Here is a 24,178-nt window from a genome sequence, read left to right as displayed (position 1 = left end):
TATTTCAGCGACAGCATAACTGCACTCATTTGTGGAGTGATGCAAAGCGAATATAGGGGTGCATAAGGTTGTGCCTACTGTCCTTGGAGTGATTTGTAACCGTTTTGGGTGATATGGCTGACCTTTCACCTCCTAGTAAGAAAGCAGTGTTTGAAGAGTTCATTTTTTTCCCCTCGGTCTTCCATTTCCCTAATCAAGCCTGGCCTGTGTGGCCTTGCTTCAGTGCTTAATTTGTGCTGGTTGTTGCTGGTGGGTTTGACCAGCACTCTGTTTTGGGGACTGGGACCTTGTATTCATGATCAGCCACAGCAAGTGAGACAGGAAGAAACGAGTAAAGGGATAAAAAAAAGAGAAAAACGATCTAAGGGAGGAGCATCGAATGCTAAGAACGTGTAAGAATGAGATGAAGAGAGGTAGTGGAGGGTGGTGGAAGAAAGATGTGGGATAAACTTTAGCGTTCTGTAGCAATGGTGGTGGGAAGCTAAAACACTTGGGGTTCACACATTTGTGTTTTTTTTCTTTAACAAACTGACCACTGCCTGCTTCTGTCTCGTTGTATTGTTAGCTAGAATTCCTGAAATATGCTAAGGGCAACCAACTACAATTCCCACAGTATTCCAGGCAGGGCTTACTGGAAGGGGGCAGGAACCAGACCTAGATACAGACGTGCACATCTCACCCATTTTTCTCATCCCTGCCCACAGATGATCTTCCCGTCCCAACGCGCTGTTGGCTCCCTACATCATCTGTGCCACTTTGTCACTGAAAGGGTCCAGGAGTGTTGCAGCAGCATGACCCAGACAGGAACTTCTCCCTTCTGTAGAGTAGCCCTATGCTCACTCTTGAGACCAAGAGCGCATGTGGCATGCAACACATCGGTCAATTATAACAGCTTAAAGTAAACTGCATTGTGATTGGCCAGCATTTTGCAGTGTAAGTGTGTGAGTAGGACCTGATACGTAAGACGTGGCTTGCAAATATTTGTGGAGGTCTGCTCAGGCTCAACACATGCTTAGTGTTTATGAATTTAATGAGGATACCCATGATCAAGAACGAGGGTTACAAGAAAGTAGCTTTCTTTTACCCAACCAAGAATCTGCATACCTAGGCGCTGGTCAAGAATTTCTTTTAAATAGTTTCCTGGCTCTCTGACATAGCCATTGTCTGACAGTGGCTAGTCACGGTCGGTAAAGTTTGGGAGCAGCAAAAAAGCAGTGACCTACTGCCAGTTGATTGGTGTTGATGAGCTTGACAAATGTTGGCTTGCATTCCCTTTCCTGCTATACAGAGGATAGTTAGAATTGAATGGATTTGGACAGAATAGAGGAACGAGTTGATTACCCCTTCATAGGGTGGGGATGATCAGGGCTGGCTCTAGGGCGGGGGGCTGGTGCCTCTACACCGGGTGCTGACTTCGGGTGGGGGCACCCTGTTTGCAGGTATATTCTAGTTTTAAAATGACCTGCTGCTGCGTTCCTTGCCTCCAGCAATTTTCAAGCAACAATTAAACTGTACAGATGATTCTGGTGGTGAATGTTCTGCCTGGAAAGAATTTGTAGCTTTCTCTAGGTGTTTAAAAGTAGCACCGCGGGTTAATATGTCTCATGCAAAGAACATGTACCATGCACACATCACAGTGCATAAAACGCAAATAGGTCAGTGGGTTACTGCTTTTGTCAGAGGTCCTTTCGTTACCTAACCTAGAAGAGTAAGCTATTAACTGTCATCAAAGAACTGCATGCATTTCTCAAGGTATAGATTGGACATTAGAGTGTTATTTTTTCCCCAGTCTTTCATTACCCTAATGTTGCAAAAAATGGATCATTTGGGTATAAATCAGTTATTATTAAAGAGAACCCCGACCACGGTGTTACATTTTAAATTCTGCTATACTAAGCACTCTTAAACTATACTGCCTACCAGTATGGATGACATGCAACTCCTGTAGGAAGCTGGCTCTGTATATACTATACCAAAGTAAGGTACAGTTTGCACAATCCAGTTTATCCCCAGAAGCTTTATAGAGGGTAAAGTAGGGTCGAGCTTTTAGGCTTATTAGAGGGTAGTGCTAAGCATTTGTTGTGCACTCATCCAATGACTAACTCCAGTCCAATGTTTATGTATCCAAAAAATTATACTTTGTTACTTTATTTCTAGAACCAGAAGGATATTTGTTGCAGATAAGCAGAGATTCAAGAATGTATGAATTTCAAGTACCAAATGCACTTTTAGAATTCACAGATAAAACTGGTTTCAGGTAAGTAATACTTTTCAATTTCAAAAGTAGACAGTGCAATTTTTCATAGAAAGCAATGCAGTCCTAGGGGAAGAAAAGTATCAACACAGTTTGCAAGTAAGTACTCGACTTACGATCCCAGTCTTTGGGGGTAGATTGTCCACAGGGCAAAGTTTAGGAAGACGTCCAGGCTGCACCACCAGCAACATGGGGCTGGGCAGGTACAGAGGTCAGTTGGTGTTGGCGCCCAATGGAATCCTATGGAGACTGTGGGCATTTAGAAAGAAACAGCTTGCAGGGAAGTACCTGCGACTTCAGGGCACCAACCTGGAGGGGGTTTAGATCAGTACAGGGGGGCACAGGTCAGCACCAAACACACACCCTCAGCGGCACAGGGGTGGCAGGGTTGCAAACACAGCTTCGGGTGCCCAATGCTTTTCAAGGGAGGAACCCCAGTGGGCACAAAGGCTGGAGGCTTGGTCCAGTGAGTCGGCTGATGAAGACCAACAGCTGTATAGCTAAGTAGAGAGCCACTGGATGTTGCTGGACCGTTGGTTGGGTTCCCCAAGGCCAGGGGGCTGTGGGTGCAGAGGGGACCTTTAGGTGTTGAGAAAGCTCCACCTGAGCCTGTCACAGTCAGGGGAGTCCTGGATTTAGGCTGCATGTGTCGTCGTGTTGGTCAGAAAGGGTCACCTCATGGTGGACTCTAGGTCAGAATCGCCTGGGGGCCGTCTCTGGACCGGTGGGCCACCTGGACTCAGACCGTGGGCATTGGGTGCAGTGTGGGCAGGACTCGTGGATCCAGGAGGGTCTGGAGTCCTTCCTAGAGGTTTTTTTGTGGACCGAGCTGCTGCTCTCTGAAGATCTTGGTCCATGGGTAGGCAGTCCTCTGGGGTTGGTAGAGGTCGCTGGTCTTGCAGGATGTCACCTTTTTGTAGTAGGAGCTTTGAAGCTGCAGACAGGACAGTAGGGCTGGGGACAAGTCCGTTGTCGTCTGGAGTCTTCACTGCTTGTGCGGCTCTTCAGTCCTCCTTTCAGGACGCCAGGAATCTGAAGAGCAGGGTTCAGGGGTACCCCTTAATACTAGATTTAGGGGCATTACAGAGGGCAGTAGCCAATGGCTACTGACACTGAGGGTGGCTACACCCTTCCTGGGCCCACTCCCTTTGGGAACGGGGGCACATTCCTTGGCTATTGCTCTCCAAAGCACGATGGAGGATTCTGCCTGGAGGGGTTCACCTCAGCTGTTGGCATCCTAGGTGTGGTCCTAGTTGGTGTCGACATTCCTCCTGGTGTTTACTAATTTTCCACGGAACCTGCCGCTAAAAGTGGGGCCTGGTCGGGGGCGGGCGGGAGGTGGGGGTAGGGAAGGTGAGCAGCTCCACTAGCTGGAGTGCCCTCAGGCAGTAAAACAAATGGCAGGAGCCTTTGAGACTCACTGCCAAGTGTTGCTGTTCCTGTAAAAAGGGGGGGGGGGGCGAAGCTCCCTCACCTAGAGCAGGCTTTGTCCCTGACTCCTGAGAGCACAAAGGTTCTCAACCCATGTGGTCAAACTCATCTGGTAGTGGCAACTGACATTGACCAGTCAGCCGCACACTAGAGAGGTGGGTGAATTTCAGGGTGTGTGCAATTTTCAATAAATCCAACACTGGCACCGGTGTGGGTTTATTGAGCTGAGAAGTTTGATACTAAATTTCCCAGCATTCAGTGAAGCCATCATGGAGCTGTGGAGTTCGTAATGGTAAACTCTCAGCCCATGTACTCAGTATGGCTACACTTCACTTACAGGGCCTGAGAATGGACAAAGACACTGTAGGGGCATATTGCCCAAGAAGCTGTGCCCTCACCTGTGGTGTAGTGCACCCTGCTTTATGGCTGTAAGGCCTGCTAGAGGGGTGACTTACGTATGCCACAGGCAGTGGTTTGTGGGCATGGCACCCAGAGAGGAATGCCATGTTGGCTTTTTTTTTTCTCCGCACCAACACGCACAATCTGCTATTGCATTGTGGATGTGTCTGGTGAGGGGTCCCTCAGGGTGGCACAATACATGCTGCAGCCCTTAAGAACCCTCCCTGGTCACAGGGCCATCGATATCTCTTACAAGGGACTTAGCAGTGTGCCAGGGATGTGCCAGTTGTGGAAGCAATGCTACAGCTTAGGGAAAGAACTTGGGTGTTGGGGCCTGGTTAGCAGGATCCCAGCACACAGTCAAGTTAGCAACGAATATGTGGCAAAAAGTAGGGGGTAACCAAGCCAAAAGGGGCAATGTCCTACAACTCCTACATATTGTAGTGCTGTCTTATGTGACATTTATTATACACTGATTTACACACTTTGAATTGATTCTGTGTGCAATGTGCGTGCATGGAAAGTGCTCTGACACCATACACTGAAATGAGTGGCGCTACAAAATGAAATGCATCTGAGAGTGAGTGGGTCTGGAGACTTGAGGTGCCCTGTTACATGGCGGTAGTGGGAGAATCCGTGGCAAATGTAGCCATTGGGAGCGACAACAAACTTTGTCGCACAGGGTGCTGCCAGCGTAAAGGCCGACCGTGGGGGTGATTGATGAGGAATTAGTCTGGGGAGTAGGCCTTTCGAGGGCTGCCTTGGTGGTGATGTGTGGCACAAGATGTTTGTACATTTAGTAACCGTGTCTAGGTCTGTTATGAATGCCCATAGGTGGTGGTGTTTGGCCAGTACCTTACTGCATTATTGGAGTTACACCTGACTAGTGAGTTTTTCACCACAATTCTGAATATCTGCAAGCTTGGCTAATTTGTAGAGCCATGTACAGGCAGAGTGCCACACAGTGGACTTATGGTCGTTTTATGAATGGGGTGTTCACCTGGGAGAACATCGTAGGAGAGCGGAGATGATATAAGCTCCCAGGTATGTTTCAGCCAAGACAAATGATTGCAGCGAGACTATAGTATCTGTGTGAGAATCCATGTAAAAATGTAGAATGGCAAAAATGCATACATCTTGCATACATCTTGTATGCATCTTGGTAGCCAATGAAACTGAGTGGTTTGCACTGACTCCGTTAATAGCTGGCCACGGCGCAACGTGGCTAAATACATTAAGAAAAAACAATAGCTCTCGTACATGAGAGCTCCTGGCTTTGCCACAGTGCTTAATTTGAGCCGGTGGGGGGCACCGACACTTATGTTTTTTGCCTCAGGTGTTTACAGCGAGCAAAAGACACAATGAAAAGACGGATGAAGAGAAAAACGAAAAAACGTCACAAAGGGAGAAAGCTGAAAGAGTGAGCTGAAGGGACTGGGAGTGACTGTAAATGGTTTAAAGAGGCCGAAGTGGCTTCAGGATTAAGCTGCCTCTGTATTCCGTGCTTGCACGTTTGATTGCAGCAGCCGCGAGTCTCAGGAGAGAGCTTTGGCACCAGCACGGTTTTGTTTATAAATTAAGCACTGCTTTGCCAGTGCTTTTTTTTATATTATTATTTTTTTTACAACTTTATTTTTGTTGTACATTGGCACATCGGTAAAATACAGGGATCAAACCATTAAGGGTGCAATTAAGACTGAAGGTAAAGTTTTCCATCTTTTAAACCAGCTCCTGCACGGCACTTTAATCTATCCCTGGGCTATTGTCTATGGTGTTTAGTTCACAGCTGTAAAACAACGCAAAATGTCTGGTACAATTACTGATTTGATTACCTCCCGCAAGCTTTCACTTTGCTGTAAAGTTCATCGACTCCAAAACACATATCATTGGGCGAGAGGGTGTGTAAGCAAACACAAGGGAGGCCCGATTAACTGTGGCCATCAACCACACACCTACGTCTACATGCTTTAAATTCGACGATTTTAATACGGGTTTACTGCTGTCTCGCACTGCGTGGCTTGCAATCTACTTGCACCAATACTGCATGGAAACAGTTTTTTTTTTTTTTTGTTTGTTTTTTTTTTTTTTTTTTAAGAAAGTGGCCACAAGGATATTTTTTTAACTACTTTCGATTCCATGAAGTCTCATTGGTATTTAACCCCTTCGCTGCCAGGGCTTTTCCTCTCCTGTGCCAAGCCTTTTTTTTGGCTATTTGGGGCAGTTCGCGCTTAGGCCCTCATAATTCTTTCTGCTCATAAGCTACCAATGCCAAATTTCCGTCCTTTATTTTTTCCCAACATACTAGGGATTCTAGAGGTACCCACGCTTTGTGGGTTCCCCTGAAGGAGACCAAGAAATTAGTCAAAATACGGTGAAATTTTTTTTTTTTTCTTTCTTTTTGTTTTTTTTTTAATGGGAAAAAGAGCTGCAGAAGAAGGCTTGTGTTTTTTCCCCTGAAAATGGCATCAACAAAAGGTTTGAGGTGGTAAAATCACCATCTTCCCAGCTTTCAGGAACAGGCAGACTTGAATTAGAAATCCCAATATTTCAACACAATTTTGACATCTTACTGGGACATACCCCATTTTTACTATTTTTTGTACTTTCAGCCTCTTTCCAGTTAGTGACAGAAATGGGTGAGAAACCAATGCTGGATCCCAGAAAGCTCAACATTTCTGAAAAGTAGACAACATTCTGAATTCAGCATGGGGTAATTTGTGTAGATCCTACAAGTGTTTTTTACAGAAAATAACAGCTGAAATAAAAGAATATTGAAATTGAGGTAAAAAAAAAAACAGCCATTTTTCTCCACGTTTTACTCTGTAACTTTTTACTGCAATGTCAGATTTTTTAAAGCAATACACCATTACGTCTGCTGGACTCTTCTGGTTGCGGGGCTATATAGGTCTTGTAGGTTCATCAAGAACCCTAGGTACCCAGAGCCAATAAATGAGCTGCACCTTGCAATGGGTTTTCATTTCTATACCGGGTATACAGCAATTCATTTGCTGAAATATAAAAAGTGAAAATAGGTATCAAGAAAACCTTTGTATTTCCAAAATGGCCACAAGATAAGGTGTTGAGAAGCAGGGGTCATTTGCACATCTCTGAATTCAGGGGTGCCCATACTAGCATGTGAATTACAGGTCATTTCTCAAATAGATGTCTTTTTTTACACACTGTCTTGCATTTGGAAGGAAAAAGTGTAGAGCAAGACAAGGGGCAATAACACGTGTTTTGCTATTCTGTATTTCCCCAAGTCTCCCGATGAAAATGGTACATCACTTGTGGGGGTAGGCCTAGCACTTGTGACGGGAAATGCCCCCAAAACAACGTGGATACATCAAATTTTCACAAAGAAAACAGAGCTGTTTTTTGCCAAGTGCCTAGCTGTGGATTTTGGCCTCTAGCTCAGCCGGCACCTAGGGAAACCTAGCAAACCTGAGCAGTTTTGAAAACTAGACTCCTAGGGAAATCCAAGATTTGGGTGACTTGTGGGGCTCTGACCAGGTTCTGTTACCCAGAATACTTTTCAAATCTCAATTTGGCCAAAAAAAACACTTTTCCCTCATTTCGGTGACAGAAAGTTCTGGAATCAGAGAGGAGCCACAAATTTCCTTCCACCCAGCGTTCCCCCAAATCTCCTGATAAAAATGGTACCTCACTTTTGTGGGTAGGCCTCCTTCCCGCGAAAGGAAATGCCCCAAAACACTATCTGGACACATCAAAATTATCAAACACAAAACAACCTGTTTATGCGGCGGGGGTGCACCTGCATTTTTGGTCCTGGGCTCAGCAGCCACGTAGGGAAACCTACCAAACCCAGACATTTCTGAAAACTAGACACCCGAGAGAGTCCAGGGAGGTGACGTGCGTGGATCCCCCAATGTTTTCTCACCCAGAATCCTCAGCAAACCTTAAATTTAGCTAAAAATCGAATTTTTCCCACATTCTGTGTGGGATCACCGCACTGGGACAAATTTCATACCACCCAATGTTACCCTCAGTCTCCTGGTAAAAATGATAGCTCGTGTGTAGGTGGGCCAAGTCCTTGTGAAAGGGAAGAGCCAAAAACATGTCGCTATTGAGGGGGAACTAAAGGGGGTCCAAAATGGCAGTTTGCAAAAATACATATTTAGGCTGACAAGTGCAGCAGAATTTTTATCGGTATAGATGAGACAATGCTGGGTGGTAGGAATTTTGCGGATTCCTGCAGATTCCGGAAGGTTCCATCACAAAAACATGGGACCAATGTGTGGTTTCCAGCAAAATTGGAGGTTTGCAGGGCATTGTGGGTACGAAAATGGTGCAGGATGCATGTGAAGCACACCACCCTGGAATCACCCAGATGTTTAGTTTTTAGATGTGTCTAGGTCTTGTGGATTTTTCTACATGGCAGCGTCCCCAAGTCCATAAAGTGCAGCCCTTACCATTCCAAGTGGGACGCTTTTGAGAGTTAGCCAAGCTCTCATGGCCCACATGTAAAACCAAAGCCCAAAATAATCAAATAATCAAATGTCTTCTTGCTTGCTGTGGGATAAGATGTTTTAGAGTGCGGGGGAGAGCTGAAAGACTGTTACCCCCTTCAGTTGGGGTGGGGGCATAACCAGGCCCATACTGGTTGATAGCCACCACCCCAATATATATATATTTTTTTAATTTCCGGGTATCTAGTAGACTTTGTGCTCCCCAGGGGTGTGGATCAGGGGTAATTACCCCATGTCCCCACTGGTGGGCAGAACAACTTTGGCCCCATTTATTTGGGGTGGGGGTATGGCCATACCCCAACCCTCTTATTTTGGAGAAAAAAAACTTCCCTGGTAGGCTTTCTGCCCCCCCCTTGGGGGCAGATGAGCCTTCCAAAAATAGGCCAATCTACCCCCAAGGGGGGCAGATATGGCCAACAGTAATGTGACCCCATGGGGAGCGACCCTTACCCAAGGGGCTGCCCCTCTAAAGAAAACACACACACACCAATCCCTGGTGCCTAAGTGGTTTCTGCCCCCAAGGGGAGCAGATCGGCCAAATAGAAATACGCTGATCTGCCCCAAAGGGGAGCAGAAATGGCCAAAAATAAATTTGCCCCACCAGGGGAGCGACCCTTGCCTAAGGGTTCGCTCCCCACCTCTAAAAAAAACACAATTAAAACCCATAAAGTGATCCCTGGCGCCTAGAGGTTTCTGCCCCCCCAGGGCAGATCGGCCTAATAACAATATGCCGATCTGCCTCCCCCCCCACCCCAGGCAGGAGGGGCAGAAAAGGCCTAAAATAAATTTGCCCCTCTACACTAATAAGTTCATCAGTTTTTGGCCAGCGCTCCATGGAAACAACAAACACTAAGAGTAAGTGATACTCGGACGCGGGATGACCAATGAGAAGCAAGGAAATGAGTTAAGATATTGCTAACCAACATTAGGTAATGTTTCAGGTTAGACTTGATGATTATCAGAGGAGGGCTGGGTAATCTATTGGAGTGGTGGTTTACAGTGATTGAATTTTGGACTGCTAGTATTAGAAATCTACCCCATTATTTTTTCAAATGTTTCTATTTTTGGGTTGCTGGAGAGGTGGACTACTGGACATATGAGGACTGAATGACCCCTAAACATTGTTACCAGCTCTTTACTGGGCCTAATAGATACAGATTGAAAGTTTAGAGATGGACTTTTACTTCACATTAGTGGAGGATCCGGTTGCCAGTAAAGTTGGTGATTGGGTTGCCTGTCTTAGAACCGCCCCACAGAAAGCAAGGTAAGAATGGGAGGCCAAACCTTGACTGGAAGGCATTGTCAATGGTAGGGTATTTCATGACTTGCCTAAGTGGACCCACGATCTTGTTGCATTTCCGAAAGGTACTTTTCTTGCAATCAGTATCTAATTTGAGCAGAGGGTCACTGGCGGGGCACTCTGGCACTTATTTTTGGGGACCAGCACCTAGATTTCCTCATCAAATTTTGACCAGAGCAAAAAAGAAACACAAAAGGGAGATAGAAAAAGGAAGAGAAAACTGAAAAACTGGTAAAGGGAGAAATCAGGAATGAAAACGTGCAAGCTTGAGAAAGAGGCAGAGAATGGCTGGTGGTGGGTGAAAAGAAGCATGAGCTTGGACCAAAACTACACACTTGGTATTCCACACCCCAAACTTTCGATAGCGATAGCCGCAGGCTTAAGAGCAAATCTTTGGGCACCAGCACTTACTATAAATTAAGCACTGCGTGCAACCACTCTTTCAAAGTCTCATGTTTACTAAGTATTTGGTTTGATTCTTGCAAGCTCTGTTAAGCACCAGGGCACCTGGTTCCTCGGTATTTGACTGTTTTTTTTTTTTTTTTTTTTCTTTTGTTTTTTCCCATTCTGTATAGCCCAGTGGGAAATCTCCCCCTCCCCCCCAACATTGCTAAGAATGGATTGGCATAGCTGGATGCCCTGGCATGGGTAAGATAATTTCCAACCTCTCCCTGACACTGCTTAAGTGTGGGCACTATTTCTTGTACCCTCCAGCACCTTGCCTAAGGCTACAGGGTACAGGTAAGTGCCCTTCCCCCCGCATTTTGCCAGGGGAACAGGAGCTAGAAAGAATGGGAACTAGCTGTCCCACTCCTCGGTAATCTGTGCAAGCCTGTGGTTCAGATTGCACCAGCTCTATCACTCTATTCCTAATTATGAGCAAGGTTCAGAAGCATGTGGAATCTCATCCAATCATCCACAGTATTGTATGCATCGTAGATGAGCAGGCACACAGTGGGACTGTGGGGGAGGGGTGGCCACACATGGACTGCAGGGAAGAGTTGGGGCACATTTAGGTCCTGCATAGACCATGCAAAGTGGTACACAGTGGCTGCATGGTGTTGAGGGGGCCACTCTTGAGGGGCTGCAGAACTAACTAGAGACACAGGTGTGTAGCAGGCATACATTGGGCCTGCAAGTGTGAGGCGGGGAGTTCAACACGCCCACTGTCATACATAAGCACAACCAATATTCCTACACACAACCAACCTCTGTTGCCAACCCACCATCATATATCCACACAGCCGACGCCACAGACCACAGAAAAGCAAATAAATCATTTATTTAAAAACCAATAAAATTTCCTAAAGAAAACTGATGTTGAAATGTAAAAAAGGTTGACTGATAGTTTTTGTAGCAAAGCCACTTAATTTAAAGTCAAATTCTTGAGTTAGTGTGCTACTTTAACCTCCCGGTCCAACCCCACCATACTCGGGCAACCTTACCTCCCACCCCAGAAGTCTTCATAACACAATTTGAAACAAAAATAAACACTGCACAATATAAAACAATAACCACATAATGTACCACCACAACCCCCCCCACCCCCATCGTGCATACAAATCACAAGTCAGCAAAACCACCACCTTATTTCATTTCTACCCCCCCCTCACATGGCAGCACATTCGTCATACAGCCAGCCATCCGGAATTATGACAGTACATTAGCTGTTATGTTAGCAGAATCACCAGTATACACCCTCTATTGCTATTCATGCACCCACAATCATTCATACAAATAACCCCTGTTGACATGTGAATGTCTTCTGCATGGTGAATGGGCATGTAATTCTGCCCTGAGTAGCGGACTTCTTGTGAAACTAGTATCCTGGCTTTTTATTTGGTCTGGTCCTGGCATCACGATAGCTTAGTGTGGCCTGTAGCTGATAAGAAGTTCAGACCCTGCCACCAAGGGTGCCTTCAAGTGGTCCTAAGACTACTGTTAATTACAAAGTGGTGGTGGTAGCATACGAGGTTTTGGTGAATCAGCAGTATGACCAGATATATTTTGTGTATGGGAGATGGTAACAGCTCAAGTAATGTCCCACTGCAGTGTGAACTCCAGATCCTTATGCGCACACTCCATGCGTGTGCATGGTGTGCTGTACAATGCATGGTAATATGAACTCTGTATGTGGTGAGAGTTTAAACACTGGAATCGATTTTTGGATGGCCCTCGGTATAGCATGGTGCCAGATGGTGGGTAGACAGTTTATCTAGACATATTCCTGGGTCCAGGGAGTGAAGACCAGACACTGAATTGGAGGACAGAGACCGAACTACCCTTATACATTCAATGAGTACCTTATTGGCAAATGCTGCTCATTAGTCCCTCCTGAGCCCTGCCATTTGGTAAATGGTAGGAGTAGGGGGTGAGACTATTTCTGTTCAAGATCAGAATGTTTCTAAAAAAGTGTCTGACAGTTTGTCTCTGATTACTGTATTAGGAAGGGTGAAAGCCAGGTGCAAAGAACTTGCTCTTCATTATGTCCTTGTTTTGGATACTCTTGCTTGGAGCCAGCATCATTGCTTCCTGCCGTGAGGGCCATTACCTTACACAAATGCCATGTCTGAGGAACAGCGAGAAACTGACGTTTGAAAGAACCAATCTCAGCTGTTTCTAAATCCTTGGACCGCATGTCCACAGCTCCCTTTTGTATGCCCCCATTTGTATAAAAGTGGGGCCCAAATCACCCCACATTTCTTTTGGTCCAAATTCTTCATAACCAAGGAATGGAGTGCTGTGCAAAGTACGCAAAGGACTGCTGTGTGACCAGCACTATGGTCTACATGACAACTAGTCTTCCAGCGAGAGGGGGGAGGTAATCCCTTGAAGTCTGCACTTTCTGCTGAGGATCTGCGTCTGCATAGGAGCCTGCCTGCTGAGACAGGATTGCACATGGTGCTTAGTGAGGAGACACTGTTCTTGGCAAGGAGAATAGAAGAGAGAGATTGCAAAGGAGCAAAGCTAGGAGCAACATTTATGAGAATCGGGGTGGGAGCTGGTCTCCCTGAGCCATTCTGGTAGTGAACTGCATCAAGACTTTGGTAGATATTAAGCACCATATGAGATCAGAAACTCGTTACAGAGCCTGCTGGTGCTTCTGCCAATGTCTGAAAACCTTCCAAGTTCTGAGCAAGGCAAAGGTCCTGGCCCATTTCCCTGACTGCTCAATAGCTGCCAGAGCAAGGCCACTGTACACCTCTGTTCTCCAATGCCTTAGACTGAAACAGCATGCAGGTAGCCACAGGGCTTAAGAATGGCGAAACTTTACCACAGACTGAGGTCTGCAAAGTGAAAAGGCTTGGAGGGAAAAAAACACCACGAGGTGAACCCCAACTGAACTGTGGAGGCACTTCCACAGCTTAGGTGATTTGAGAATACTGTACCTTACCCCACATTATACAAGAGGGCTTATACACACTTTGGAAACAGTCCTGTCAGTGCTGGGAGGAAACAGTCCTGTCTTTGTGTGCTGTGATTCAAGTACTTTTTTAATTCAAAAGATAAGAACTGGGCTGCAGAATACTCTATTGTATGTCTTGGTTGACTCTTGAGCTCTTGTCGCCCCAATTACGTCCCTGACAAACCTTTGACTGTTCACCGTTGTTCCCAGAGAGTCAATTGCAGAAAATCCAGTTAGCAAAGTCCTAATAAAACGTATTCCAGAACACCAGTGGTCCATGCTTGGGGGTTTGCATTGTGGCCCCTGAATGTGGCTGGACAGTGGCCATCATACACATACCATCATTGAGCCAAACACCCACTTTCAGTATATGCATATAACCATTAGATTTGTTTAACCCTCAAACAAGGGGAAAGGAGCCATAGCTACGTTATAACCTTCCCATACAGCCTCCTAACAGCAGTAACCTGTCTACATACAAAGTACGCCCTATTGCAGATTGTTAATGAAAGCCCCAGTATGCAGCACTAAAATGCTAGCCATGCATTTGCAGTAAAAAAAAAAAAAAACATGAACATTTTAGAGATCCAAAGTGGCTGGTCCATATCAAACTTCTGTTAACTGGCTCATCTGTAGTACTGGACTGAAAGCCATAGTTTAGATTAGCAGGTCGTGAATTCTGTTGCATCCTCCTGACGTTACTCAGCCGTGCCCTTCCACACTACTGCCAAGAAGTGCATGGCATGGGGTGGGTCATGTCTTTAACATATGTTCACACTGCTGCTCCATTTCCTTGTGTTCTGGTGATCACTTTTTGGGAACTTCAGCTTCTGACACTTGCGTTTACACACTCCTCATGTCAGTACTGCAGCAACTTTGGACCAGTGTCACTCGCCTTCAGGGGTTGCGCAAGTTCACTAGCCTTTTGCAACCATCGAAACAACCATTGAAGGAACATCTAAGAAAATAAGATTTCACAAACTGGTTCCATTTTCAGGTCTGGCTTGACAGTGCAATTATTTAAAATATAGCTGGCTTTGGCTCCACCCAGAGGCGCATTAGTCTCTCTCAAGAGAAGAGGACTTCCGAAAAATAGGTGAAACACATTATTCAGATCAAACCTAACAGGAGGGAGCTCACCAGCCAACTGCACCCACGCAGAACACACTGAGCCTTTAACAGAACAATGGTCTGTGTTCATAGCGAGGAGAGGAGAATGCCACACTCTGGCCTCATGATACTTGCTGTTGGGTATATTATTCTACCTTCTGGGAAGTGCTTCCATTATATGCGAGTGACTATTTCACTTGTGAAAAATCCATTCTTTATCTGCTTTATGCATTCTATACTAAGAGCAATCCCTTTCTGCTACCTTTACATTGCATTGCCATTTGTAACTACCTTTGTTTACACATGCGGGGACATTCAAGCCATACGTGTTGGCCTTGCCAGGGCTTGTTTAACCAGCAGGTGACCAGGAGGAAAGTACTGAGGTAGTTTTTGTACATCTTACTCTTTACTGTTATTGCCTAATATACATCCACCATGTACCAAACGGTGCATATTGAAGTATGATAATGGTAAATAGACTTCTAAGTGCAAAGGATATGTAGTCTATACACAATCCTGCCGCTCATCGTCTCAGTGCTTTATATGGAAATATAGAAGTGCTGGTACTCGGTTTAGATTACCCGTTTGGTCTTGTGAAGGGCCAGTGCCTTCTAATTAAATATATTGAAGCAGTACTAAGAAGTGCAGGTACTTTCCCTTTCAAATTAAAGAAGTTCAGGTTTCGTCCTGGGCAGCTCTTGCCCATTTTAAAGCCCTGCTCATAGTGAGTCAAAGTCCTGGTCTCACCCTTGTTAGCGCGTCTGACCTTAATAAGTAAATTTACAAGGGGATGCGAATAGGTTGATGTACCTTTTGACTCGCAATGAAGAGGTTCTTACCATAGCTCCAGTACATATCAATAGTCCGTAATTGTCACACACCATGACCTTCCAGTCACAAATAACCACTCCTTTTAGTAAAAGTTAGAATATTAATTTTCCTATATTAACAATGCTAAAGTCATGTAGATTAATCTCAAAATCAAATGAAACCCATACAGAAACAATACTGGCTGTCCAAAGCAGCGGAACAAACATAATCTAATCAAAGCTTGAACTACAACACATTCTAAGGTTATGGTACAAATTAATAACAGTCAACTGCGTCAGCGATTACCTACATTTGAATTCAGCAGGGAAATTCATCAAGCATTTTTCCCTGTTAGCATAATTTCATTAGTGAGGATCCTTAATTAACACCAGATTAGCATTAGCATGTTGGGCTTCATGCAAAACAATTTAGCAACGCAAATTTGGAAAACATCTAACTATGGCTCTATCAAAACAGTGCAGTTGGTACCTAGAAGGGAAAAACAAATATGCATAATAAACTGTCTAATTCATAATACCTATCCTCAATATGGATCAGCAAGCAGGTAGTCTTCGTCCTCAGGACATCAATCGATCAGCAAGGCATCAGAATTCAGCATCAAAGTTCAGAAAACGCAAAGTCTTTAAGCAATAAAGTTAAACACGTCTTTTGTCAAGGCGCACAAGAAACTATTGACCTTTCGGCCAGCAAGAAAATGGGCAATGAGCCTGTCTTCTCTCTGTGCAGTGTTAAATCAAAACCAGTAAAACTGTCTGAAATACCTATTGGTCAATTAATCGTATGTTCACACTTTGTCCAATAAAACTAAAACTCCAGATCTATGAATTCTACTATTACTCCGTTCACATGTCGATTGGTTGTCCTGCAATGTCCTCATCATTCAGCTCATCAGGTAGCAATATTGTTGCAGCTTCTACTCCAGTCAGTATCTCCATTGTTCTCCTCCTGAGAAAGTCAGTCGCACACACATTACACACCAAATGTTACATTAGCCAGACCAGCATTTTCTAGCAGTTGGTTCTCATGAAAAGCTTTCAGTTGTGAGCACATTTAAACAATGCAAAATGGAAAATCACAGTTTAACTCTCTAGGGCAGCCATTTATTAACGTTAAGAAATACAGATTTGACATGAGGCCTGGCAAGTAGGCCAAGACCTTCGCTAAATTGAGGGCTACAATTAATAAAGCTAAAATATAATACATAACCTTTAATATGACATATTACTACATTGGTCAAACATATATTCAACTTTTCACAGCATTAGACTATTAAGTACACATCGTGAACATTGGCGGCCACTCATCGTAATCACAATTTAAAATACATGCATTCTTTTTCTACGTTATTATATTTTCTACACAAACCCATTATTCAGAATACATGAACACTTATTAATAATTATTAATACACCTGCGCTAGCACCCTCCCAGACCATATGTGCACTGAATTCACTCTCTCGGAGAGCATAGCCTCAATCAGTTGTACCAACTTACTTAAAGGCTCTGGTTCTACCGGGATGTCAGAAGTTGACTGCAGTTTTTAATTTTGTTGTAGTCCATTATAGAAACGGATTTGCCTCATTCTGTTTTTTCCCGCATACCAGCTGATAAATTATCCCTGGAAAACGACCTTGTATTCTAGTCTGCAGCTTAAATTGCGATAGCTGTTACTTCAATAAATGTTCTAATCCTAGGATGTATTGCTATGTTATTCTCTGTACGACCGTTGCAGTTTCTCACTCCGATGTATTGCTCCAAGCCAAACATGCCAGGTGAACTGTATCTGCTTGCATCACACTCCTTCCAGACTTTGAAAGCTTGCATGGAAGATACGTGGCAGCTATCATCTGTTCGTTGGGCCCCTGAGGGCAAATAAGTAGGCTACATAATGTGCTTGAGCAGTGATTTATCCATCTCAAGATCAGGAACTGCAAGGCTCCCTCACCTCCCACCTGATGCAGCTTGCCTTTCTGCCCATATCAAATTAAGCATGTGTGATTTTAGTCTTAGAAATTAAGCTTTATTGAACACTGCGTGGGGGTTCAAAATAAGATTGAGGAGGACCACAAATGTAAACAGCACCACTCTCCCTGCACCAAACAATGGTAGCGTCACCATTTCCATTTGGGTTTCTAGTTTAGTAATTGCCATTGCCTTTAACCAGAGGTCCCTTCTCCCAGCTGAAATTAAATCCAAGGTATTGATCCAATTTTGTTTTTATACTTTAGTCAAGGCAACTTATTTCCAACTAAAGTGTGCTAACATCCATATGGAGCAAAATCATAAGTTGTCTGTCCTGAAAGGAACTCGGATGTGCACTTCTCAGCCCACCATCTGAAGCCTTTCCATTCTGTTTTAGGTAGAGATGTCTGGTCTCTGTTAGGCATCCGTCATCCTTGAGTTCTGTTGGTGATTGTGTGTGGGTACGCCCTCCCTCAGTCCCACTTTTTAAAAGTGGTGTTCAAGTTGAAGAACCACCTCAGTCTCAAAGGCCAACAACAAAGTGCTCCTGCTGCGATCAACCAGGTCTTCCATATTCACTTCTTTGCAGTAGACTAAGTAATGGGTTAATTGCACTATCCAGGACATTAACCTCCGCTTTTCTCTCAATTGAGACTTTCAAAATATCTGTAGATCATGTCCTCCTTTCAAGTGAGCAACTTGGTCTGTGTTGTAGATCTTCGACAGATGCCTGCACTTTCCTTTTGTTAGATGCTCAAAGTACGAGCGGTCACTTGGGCTTGATCTATTTTCCATATTTCCTTAGTTCTTATTGGTGCTAGCAGTAGACCCCCACCTTAGTTGGGTGGTCACAGCTCGCGCTCTCCTTCCAAACATGGACGTCATGATTTTTATTTTACAACTAGTGACATCCATACTTAGCTTTGTTTCTGTACATAATGGCCAACTCGTTGTTTCAAGTGTTATTTCTGTGTAGGAATTGTGGCGTACAGACTAGCCACCCGAGCTCCGGGAAGAAGACGCTTCTCTTCATGGTGTAATAAACCTCTTAAAAGCTGACGTGTTAAATCTACATCGGTGGCTCCAGAATGCACTACATCTTATTTGTCCAGTGGCTCGCAAGAGTGGACAGTCCTGTTGTGACTGATAGAAAATAAGTGTCTTTTCTGGGGCCATGTGACAGCAGTCGAGTTCCTGCTGAGTTTATAGTCCCCAGACCGGAAATGTTGTCATCACCGGGGGTGTGTTCATTGCTTTCAGCAGAAGCATCCATAGCTTTGCACTTTCCCAACGGGGGTTATGCAACTGTTATACACCTGCAGCAGACTCGCTGCCTGGTCCCTACATAACACGGATCAATGTATAAAATATTTTGTAATGGAAGGCAATACACTTGTCTCCTCACTGCTGGTAGAAAATGGTATTGATGGTTCATATTGCCTACAAAATGTACAAGGTTTTGGGTCTGGGTCAAGGTCAAGCCCACCCTTCCAGTTGACCAATTGCCCTTTCACGGTATAAGGTTCGTGGCCTCCAGATTTCTTTCCTCATTTGTGCCTATTTCAGTGAAAATTCCGCTTTTGTTTACATAACCCTCCTGTTTCTCTGCTAATGTATGGCGATCTCAACCATCAAAAAACCCACCGTCTACTCCCAGTCCCAAGAATCGGATTGCTTCTTTACCCTGTGGGAGGAGAGGAGCACTCTAATGAACAGGACGCTTGTCATGCAGCAACAAAGTGTGGTTATCTGCTTTGGGTAATTCTCTCCCACTATTTTTTCTTTCATCGACTGTTCACCGTGTTTGAGTCGTATTAAGCGTGAGACTTCATGGCTCTGGGAACGTGCTCTGAGCACTGATTAACTTCCTCCTCCTCCGTTCTGGTCCCTTCCTGATTGTGTTGTGGAGGATTTCCGAAATTCGGTACACTAGTAGGCTGCATGACCAAGGCTTGAGATGTTCACACCTGACACAGTATCCTACCGTACCGTAGCCGTTCAGATGTTCACTCGTATTCTCTCCTGTTGCCCGAGTTGCATAGCCTGTGGCCAAAAGCTCAGCTACTTGTCCCATGAAACCCCATCCAAATTCCTCTTAAATGCCACATGATTATTAATTTCCTAAATGCGCTAGGCATAACCAAGGCTTACTGGTTGCTGCATTTGGTGTAAGCACAAGAGTAATTGTTAATCTTTAGAGTCTGTGATTTTCACCATTACTCAGTGCTTAATTTGTGCTTGTTGTTTCCGGTGCTGAGCACCGGCACTTATTTTTCAGGGCCGGCGCTTATTCTTCTGCCTTAAGCATTTAATATGAGCAAAAGAGACATATGGGAAAGACGGAGGAAGACAAAAACGAAAAAGCGTCACACTGGGAGAAAACAGATAGCTGTAGGAGTGAGCTGGAGGGGCAGGGAGTGTCTTTAAGTGAATTAAAGGGGCCCGAGATGGGTTCAGGATTATGCTGTATAAGTATTACATGCTCGCATATTTAAATGCAGCAGCCCCGTGTTTAAGACGAGGGCTTTGGGCACCAGCACTATTTTATTTACAGATTAAGCACTGCCATTACTGCGGGATGGGTAATTAGCAGCGACCAATACCTTCGTTATCAGTCCCTGAATAATAATTTCTTTCATGTTGAATCATTTCTATTGACTTAATCATTTGTGTTGGGCTTTTCTAACTTGAGTAACGCTGCCTTAGTGATTATTTCTACAGGTCTGGTGTATATCGCTCTTAATATAGTCATGTAGTTCACTGCTGACGGCTATTCTGGTTAAATGCCTTTTCCCAGAGGCAGGAGCCTCAGCAAGGGACTTGGCAGTGGGGAGGGAGCTTTGATTGACACGCATAGCCGAAGGAAAGAGTTTAACTCGATGAGGCGAATATGTTTTCCAATAAAAAAAAAGGAGAAGCATTGGTCATATAATCCATTATCCCCTTTGCACTTCTCCATTGCCCCGAGTGGCGCTGTGCACATTCTAGCGTTGAAGGTATTTCTGTTACTGATTCGTTCTGTAAATTGTACGTATTCCTTTAGAATGCATTTGATATGAAACTGGACATCAGCTGTTTAAACGGTTCCCGTGCAAGTAATGATTCTGGTATTTTCCTAAGCTTCCAACTGGTGTGATTTGGACGTTCTGACTCTTGTTGAAGCTCACTATATTAGTTATGAATGGGAATCTCTTGGCGCAGAGCTGTACCACTTATTTTTTGTGCTCCCACACTGTGTTTTTTTTTTAACCCTCAATGTAATGTCAAGCACTGATGAGTTTTTCTAATTTATGCTTTAGGGGCTCAAAGTTTTGCTTCTAAATAACCACATGTCAATAAAAATCTTATGTCCCAGGTTGGAGCGACTCCTCGCAGATCAGCAGTCCAGAAAGAGACCATGAAGTCTTCCACTGCGGAGACTCTGGGCAGGGCGACTCCCGCAGCCTCACACCAATGGACATGCCAGTGACCAGCCAAGCTGCTACTATTCTACCAGTTCATGTCTATCCTCTTCCGCAACAGATGCGCGTGGCTTTCTCAGCGGCTAGAACCTCTAATTTTGCTCCTGGGACCTTGGACCAACCAATTGTGTTTGATCTGCTGCTTAACAACCTCGGAGAAACATTTGACATTCATATTGGTAGATTTGCTTGTCCAGTGAATGGCACATATGTTTTTATATTCCATATGTTAAAACTTGCAGTGAATGTTCCCTTGTACGTGAACCTCATGAAGAACGAAGAGGTTCTGGTATCTGCCTATGCCAACGATGGAGCGCCAGACCATGAAACTGCAAGCAACCACGCTGTCCTTCAGCTCTTCCAAGGGGATCAGATATGGCTTCGTTTACATAGAGGAGCCATTTACGGGAGCAGCTGGAAATACTCCACCTTTTCAGGGTACCTCCTATATCAGGACTGATATCCTTGGGTACGTGCTGGAACCTGCCGGAGAGTACACTGCTTCCCTCAAGTGTTTACTCGGGGTGGAAAGAGTAGACGTCTGTTTTGTCATTTGGAGTAATCAGCACTTATTAGGCACGTCATGAAACATGATGTGGCATTCGTTAAGCTGTGAATGTTATGTATTGCACCTGTATGAAGCAATTGTATTCTAGAGCAGCTTACTTTATGTGAATCCCTTTCGTTAAATAAGAATCCTGTTTGTGCTTCAATAAAAGTATTATGCAGCTTATTTTTCTTGTGATCCATTCAGCACAAACTTCTCTGAACAAATTCGACAAATCTGCTGGGTATTTTGCACTTTTTTGCACTACAGTTTTACACCATAGAAACTTATTTCTTAAATAAGTCTGTTTTTGTTACATTTGTTTCAGGTATCCATCCAAAGGATAGTGAACTCGCACAAATTAGCACAGTATGTCAAAAGGAGTTAATAATTCGTGCATTTCTAAACATGAACACTAATATAATTAACTCATGCCCCAACTTCAAATCCACCCTTGCCTGTACATGCACTAAATGCCGGCTACTGAGCCCCAACAGAATTCATGACCAGCCATTCAGCAGTCTCGGCTCGCCCACAGGAGTTCTGAAGCACGAGCACAGTAGGCAAGGGCCGAGGGCCGCCACCTTTCTGGTGCTCCATAGTGAAATGATGGGAGCGATTCCTCCAATTCCCTTCCTCACTTTCTCCCTCTCCACCCCCACCCCCGCACGCTGCCCCTTCCACGCTCTTCGAGCCGCTACTGCTATACAGGCGTGTGACAGTGTCCTCCGGAGTCGGCCATAAGCAAGACTGTCGATGATTGGCATTCAGAAGGTGCATGCGGGAACTCAGTAGTGATCTTTACATTCTGCCCAGGTTTGCAGATAAAGGAATGAGTCCATGGTATTGGTGTCAGTCCTTTCCAGCACCACGGAAGCCAGTATACGCTCGCCATTGGGCAACAAGTGACCCACAATCTTCACACCCCACGAGGCGAGCCTAGGTAGTGTGTTTTAACCAAACGTGCTGAACCGAGCAGGAAAATGAGTAAGGGCCTCATTAGGTGAGCATAATCCATCCATTCCATCTTGTTTATGTATACAGTCCTCTGCTAACTGCGTGTGCGCTGCAGTGTGAAGTTCAATCCTTTCGCCTCTTTATTTGACCGATATGTGCAGGAAGTGGGGGTCATAAGGCAACTTAAGGGATTCCCATTTGATCCGGCCTGCTTATCAGTCCATGGGAGCTTAATCATACAGGATTTAAGTGTTAGTGCCTGGTGAGAAAAAACAGTATGTTACTGAAAAGGTACAAAAGTTGTGGGAAGATGAATATTTTCATCAAGGCAATTTAGCCATAAAGTGATGGGGAGTCTGATCCAACGGGCCACCTGTTCCTCTGTCTTGTAGATAGCACGATAATATTCAGTAAGTCTCCCAGTTTGCGGCTTATCTAAATACCAGGCTATTTCTGGAATGAACTGCACCAGGGGATAAGATAATCGAGCTGACGCTCCGTCATCACGTCTGTGAGGGGAAAAATTGCAGAATTGTTCCAATTTATTGCTATCCCAGACAGGATATGGAAGAGGGTGAGTGCCTGTATTACCGGTGTAAGGTTCTGGCTCTGGTTACACAGGTGCCATGTAATATTGTCTGCGTAAGGAGATATAATTAAATTCTGCAGTGCAAACACAGTGCCTCTGAAACTTTGCTATTGTCTAATAGCATGAGCCAGGGTTCTGTCACAAGAGCAACAAGCATTTGCAATGCAATGCGTTCGCTCGAGTTAGAGCCATTAGCGTTGTAAATTCCTAACTGGACTTTTCTTGCCACATAAATTGAAAGGTAAAACAGTTGACAGAAGCAAGCTGATTCAAAGTGCCACCTCCATGAGCGCGAGTGCAACAGTTATTGGCTCTGCGTGAATGTCTAGAAAGGATCTTATCTGGAATGAAAGGCAAACCGAAGGAAGGGCCATCGCACTCTGTAACAGGTGGAAGAGCAGGGACAGGAACCCCTGTGCCTGCTGGAGCATTGAGGCAGCCCGCTCCAGCCAATCCAGGTGCTGCTCTCGTGCTGCTCATCTGCAGCATGAAAGCAGCGTCAAATTGGAGAGGGGAGCTGGCTGAGGCTCCCTGAGGATTGTGCAAGACAAAAAAGGTAAGTTTGTTTTTCTTTTTACCTTTTCACCCACTGACAGGAACTGTGAATTCATTGCCTTCAGCCTTAATTCCAGAGCTCAGTCATGGCCCATTATAAAATAATGAGCCATGATTGAGTGCTTTGGAATTTCAGCCTAAAGGCATTGTTGATTTATTGCAGTGCCTGCCACTGGGTGTGACGATCCTCCACTTTTGAGGGTCACCACCCGCCAGTGCAGCTAGTCCTTCTCCTGATTGCTGTAGCTCCTTGAAATCCACCATATTTCTTACCTAGTCCTCAGACCACTACAAACAAACCCAATGTCTGCTGATATTTGTATCGGTCACAACCTTTCTCCTTACTCATTTACCTTAGTCTTTGGAGAATTTAATACGTTTGAACCAGCAACACAAACTTAAAACATGATCATTTGTAGTCTCCTCCCCCATCCCCCCACCCCCACCCCAACCTCACCACCACAGGAGAACCACCATTTACTAATTAAAATACCCACACAGCCCAACATGCCCACCCCAGTTCCATTTTCTGACCTCACTAGATCATTTTTGGGTCACCGCTTACCCACCATAAATCACATGCTCATTTTATGTACTTTCTGTCCATCTTTCGGCAACACAGGCACTGAACAATATGGCCTAGAATATTGAACAAATCACATGCTCATTTTATGTACTTTCTGTCCATCTTTCGGCAACACAGGCACTGAACAATATGGCCTAGAATATTGAACAGGAATCTGACTGAATCGTATTGAACAGGAATCTAAAGATAAATTTACCAAACGCATCTCTAAATAACATACTTCCTATAGACTCTAACCTGACCACACTTCCAGACTTACATTTCTTAAGTATTGTATTGAGCTGCTTAATCTTTTTATTCCCT

The 24,178-nt window shown here is 44.6% G+C and overlaps 1 protein-coding gene across 2 annotated transcripts in view; it reads left to right on the top strand.

The window, feature by feature from the left end:
• Positions 1 to 21,368, top strand: part of CAPRIN2 (caprin family member 2) — a 743,926-nt gene extending 722,558 nt beyond the window's left edge. For both annotated transcript variants that reach the window (XM_069228195.1, XM_069228194.1), the window contains one exon: positions 20,536 to 21,368. In XM_069228195.1, the coding sequence (XP_069084296.1) occupies positions 20,536 to 21,101 (566 nt within the window). In that variant the 3' untranslated portion in view covers positions 21,102 to 21,368. The remainder of the gene's footprint in view (positions 1 to 20,535) is intronic.
• Positions 21,369 to 24,178: the final 2,810 nt, after the last annotated feature.

The sequence above is a fragment of the Pleurodeles waltl genome, chromosome 4_1, assembly GCF_031143425.1.
Source record: "Pleurodeles waltl isolate 20211129_DDA chromosome 4_1, aPleWal1.hap1.20221129, whole genome shotgun sequence".
In the NCBI taxonomy this organism is placed as follows: Eukaryota; Metazoa; Chordata; class Amphibia; order Caudata; family Salamandridae; genus Pleurodeles; species Pleurodeles waltl.
This window is presented reverse-complemented; position numbering and strand designations above follow the sequence as displayed.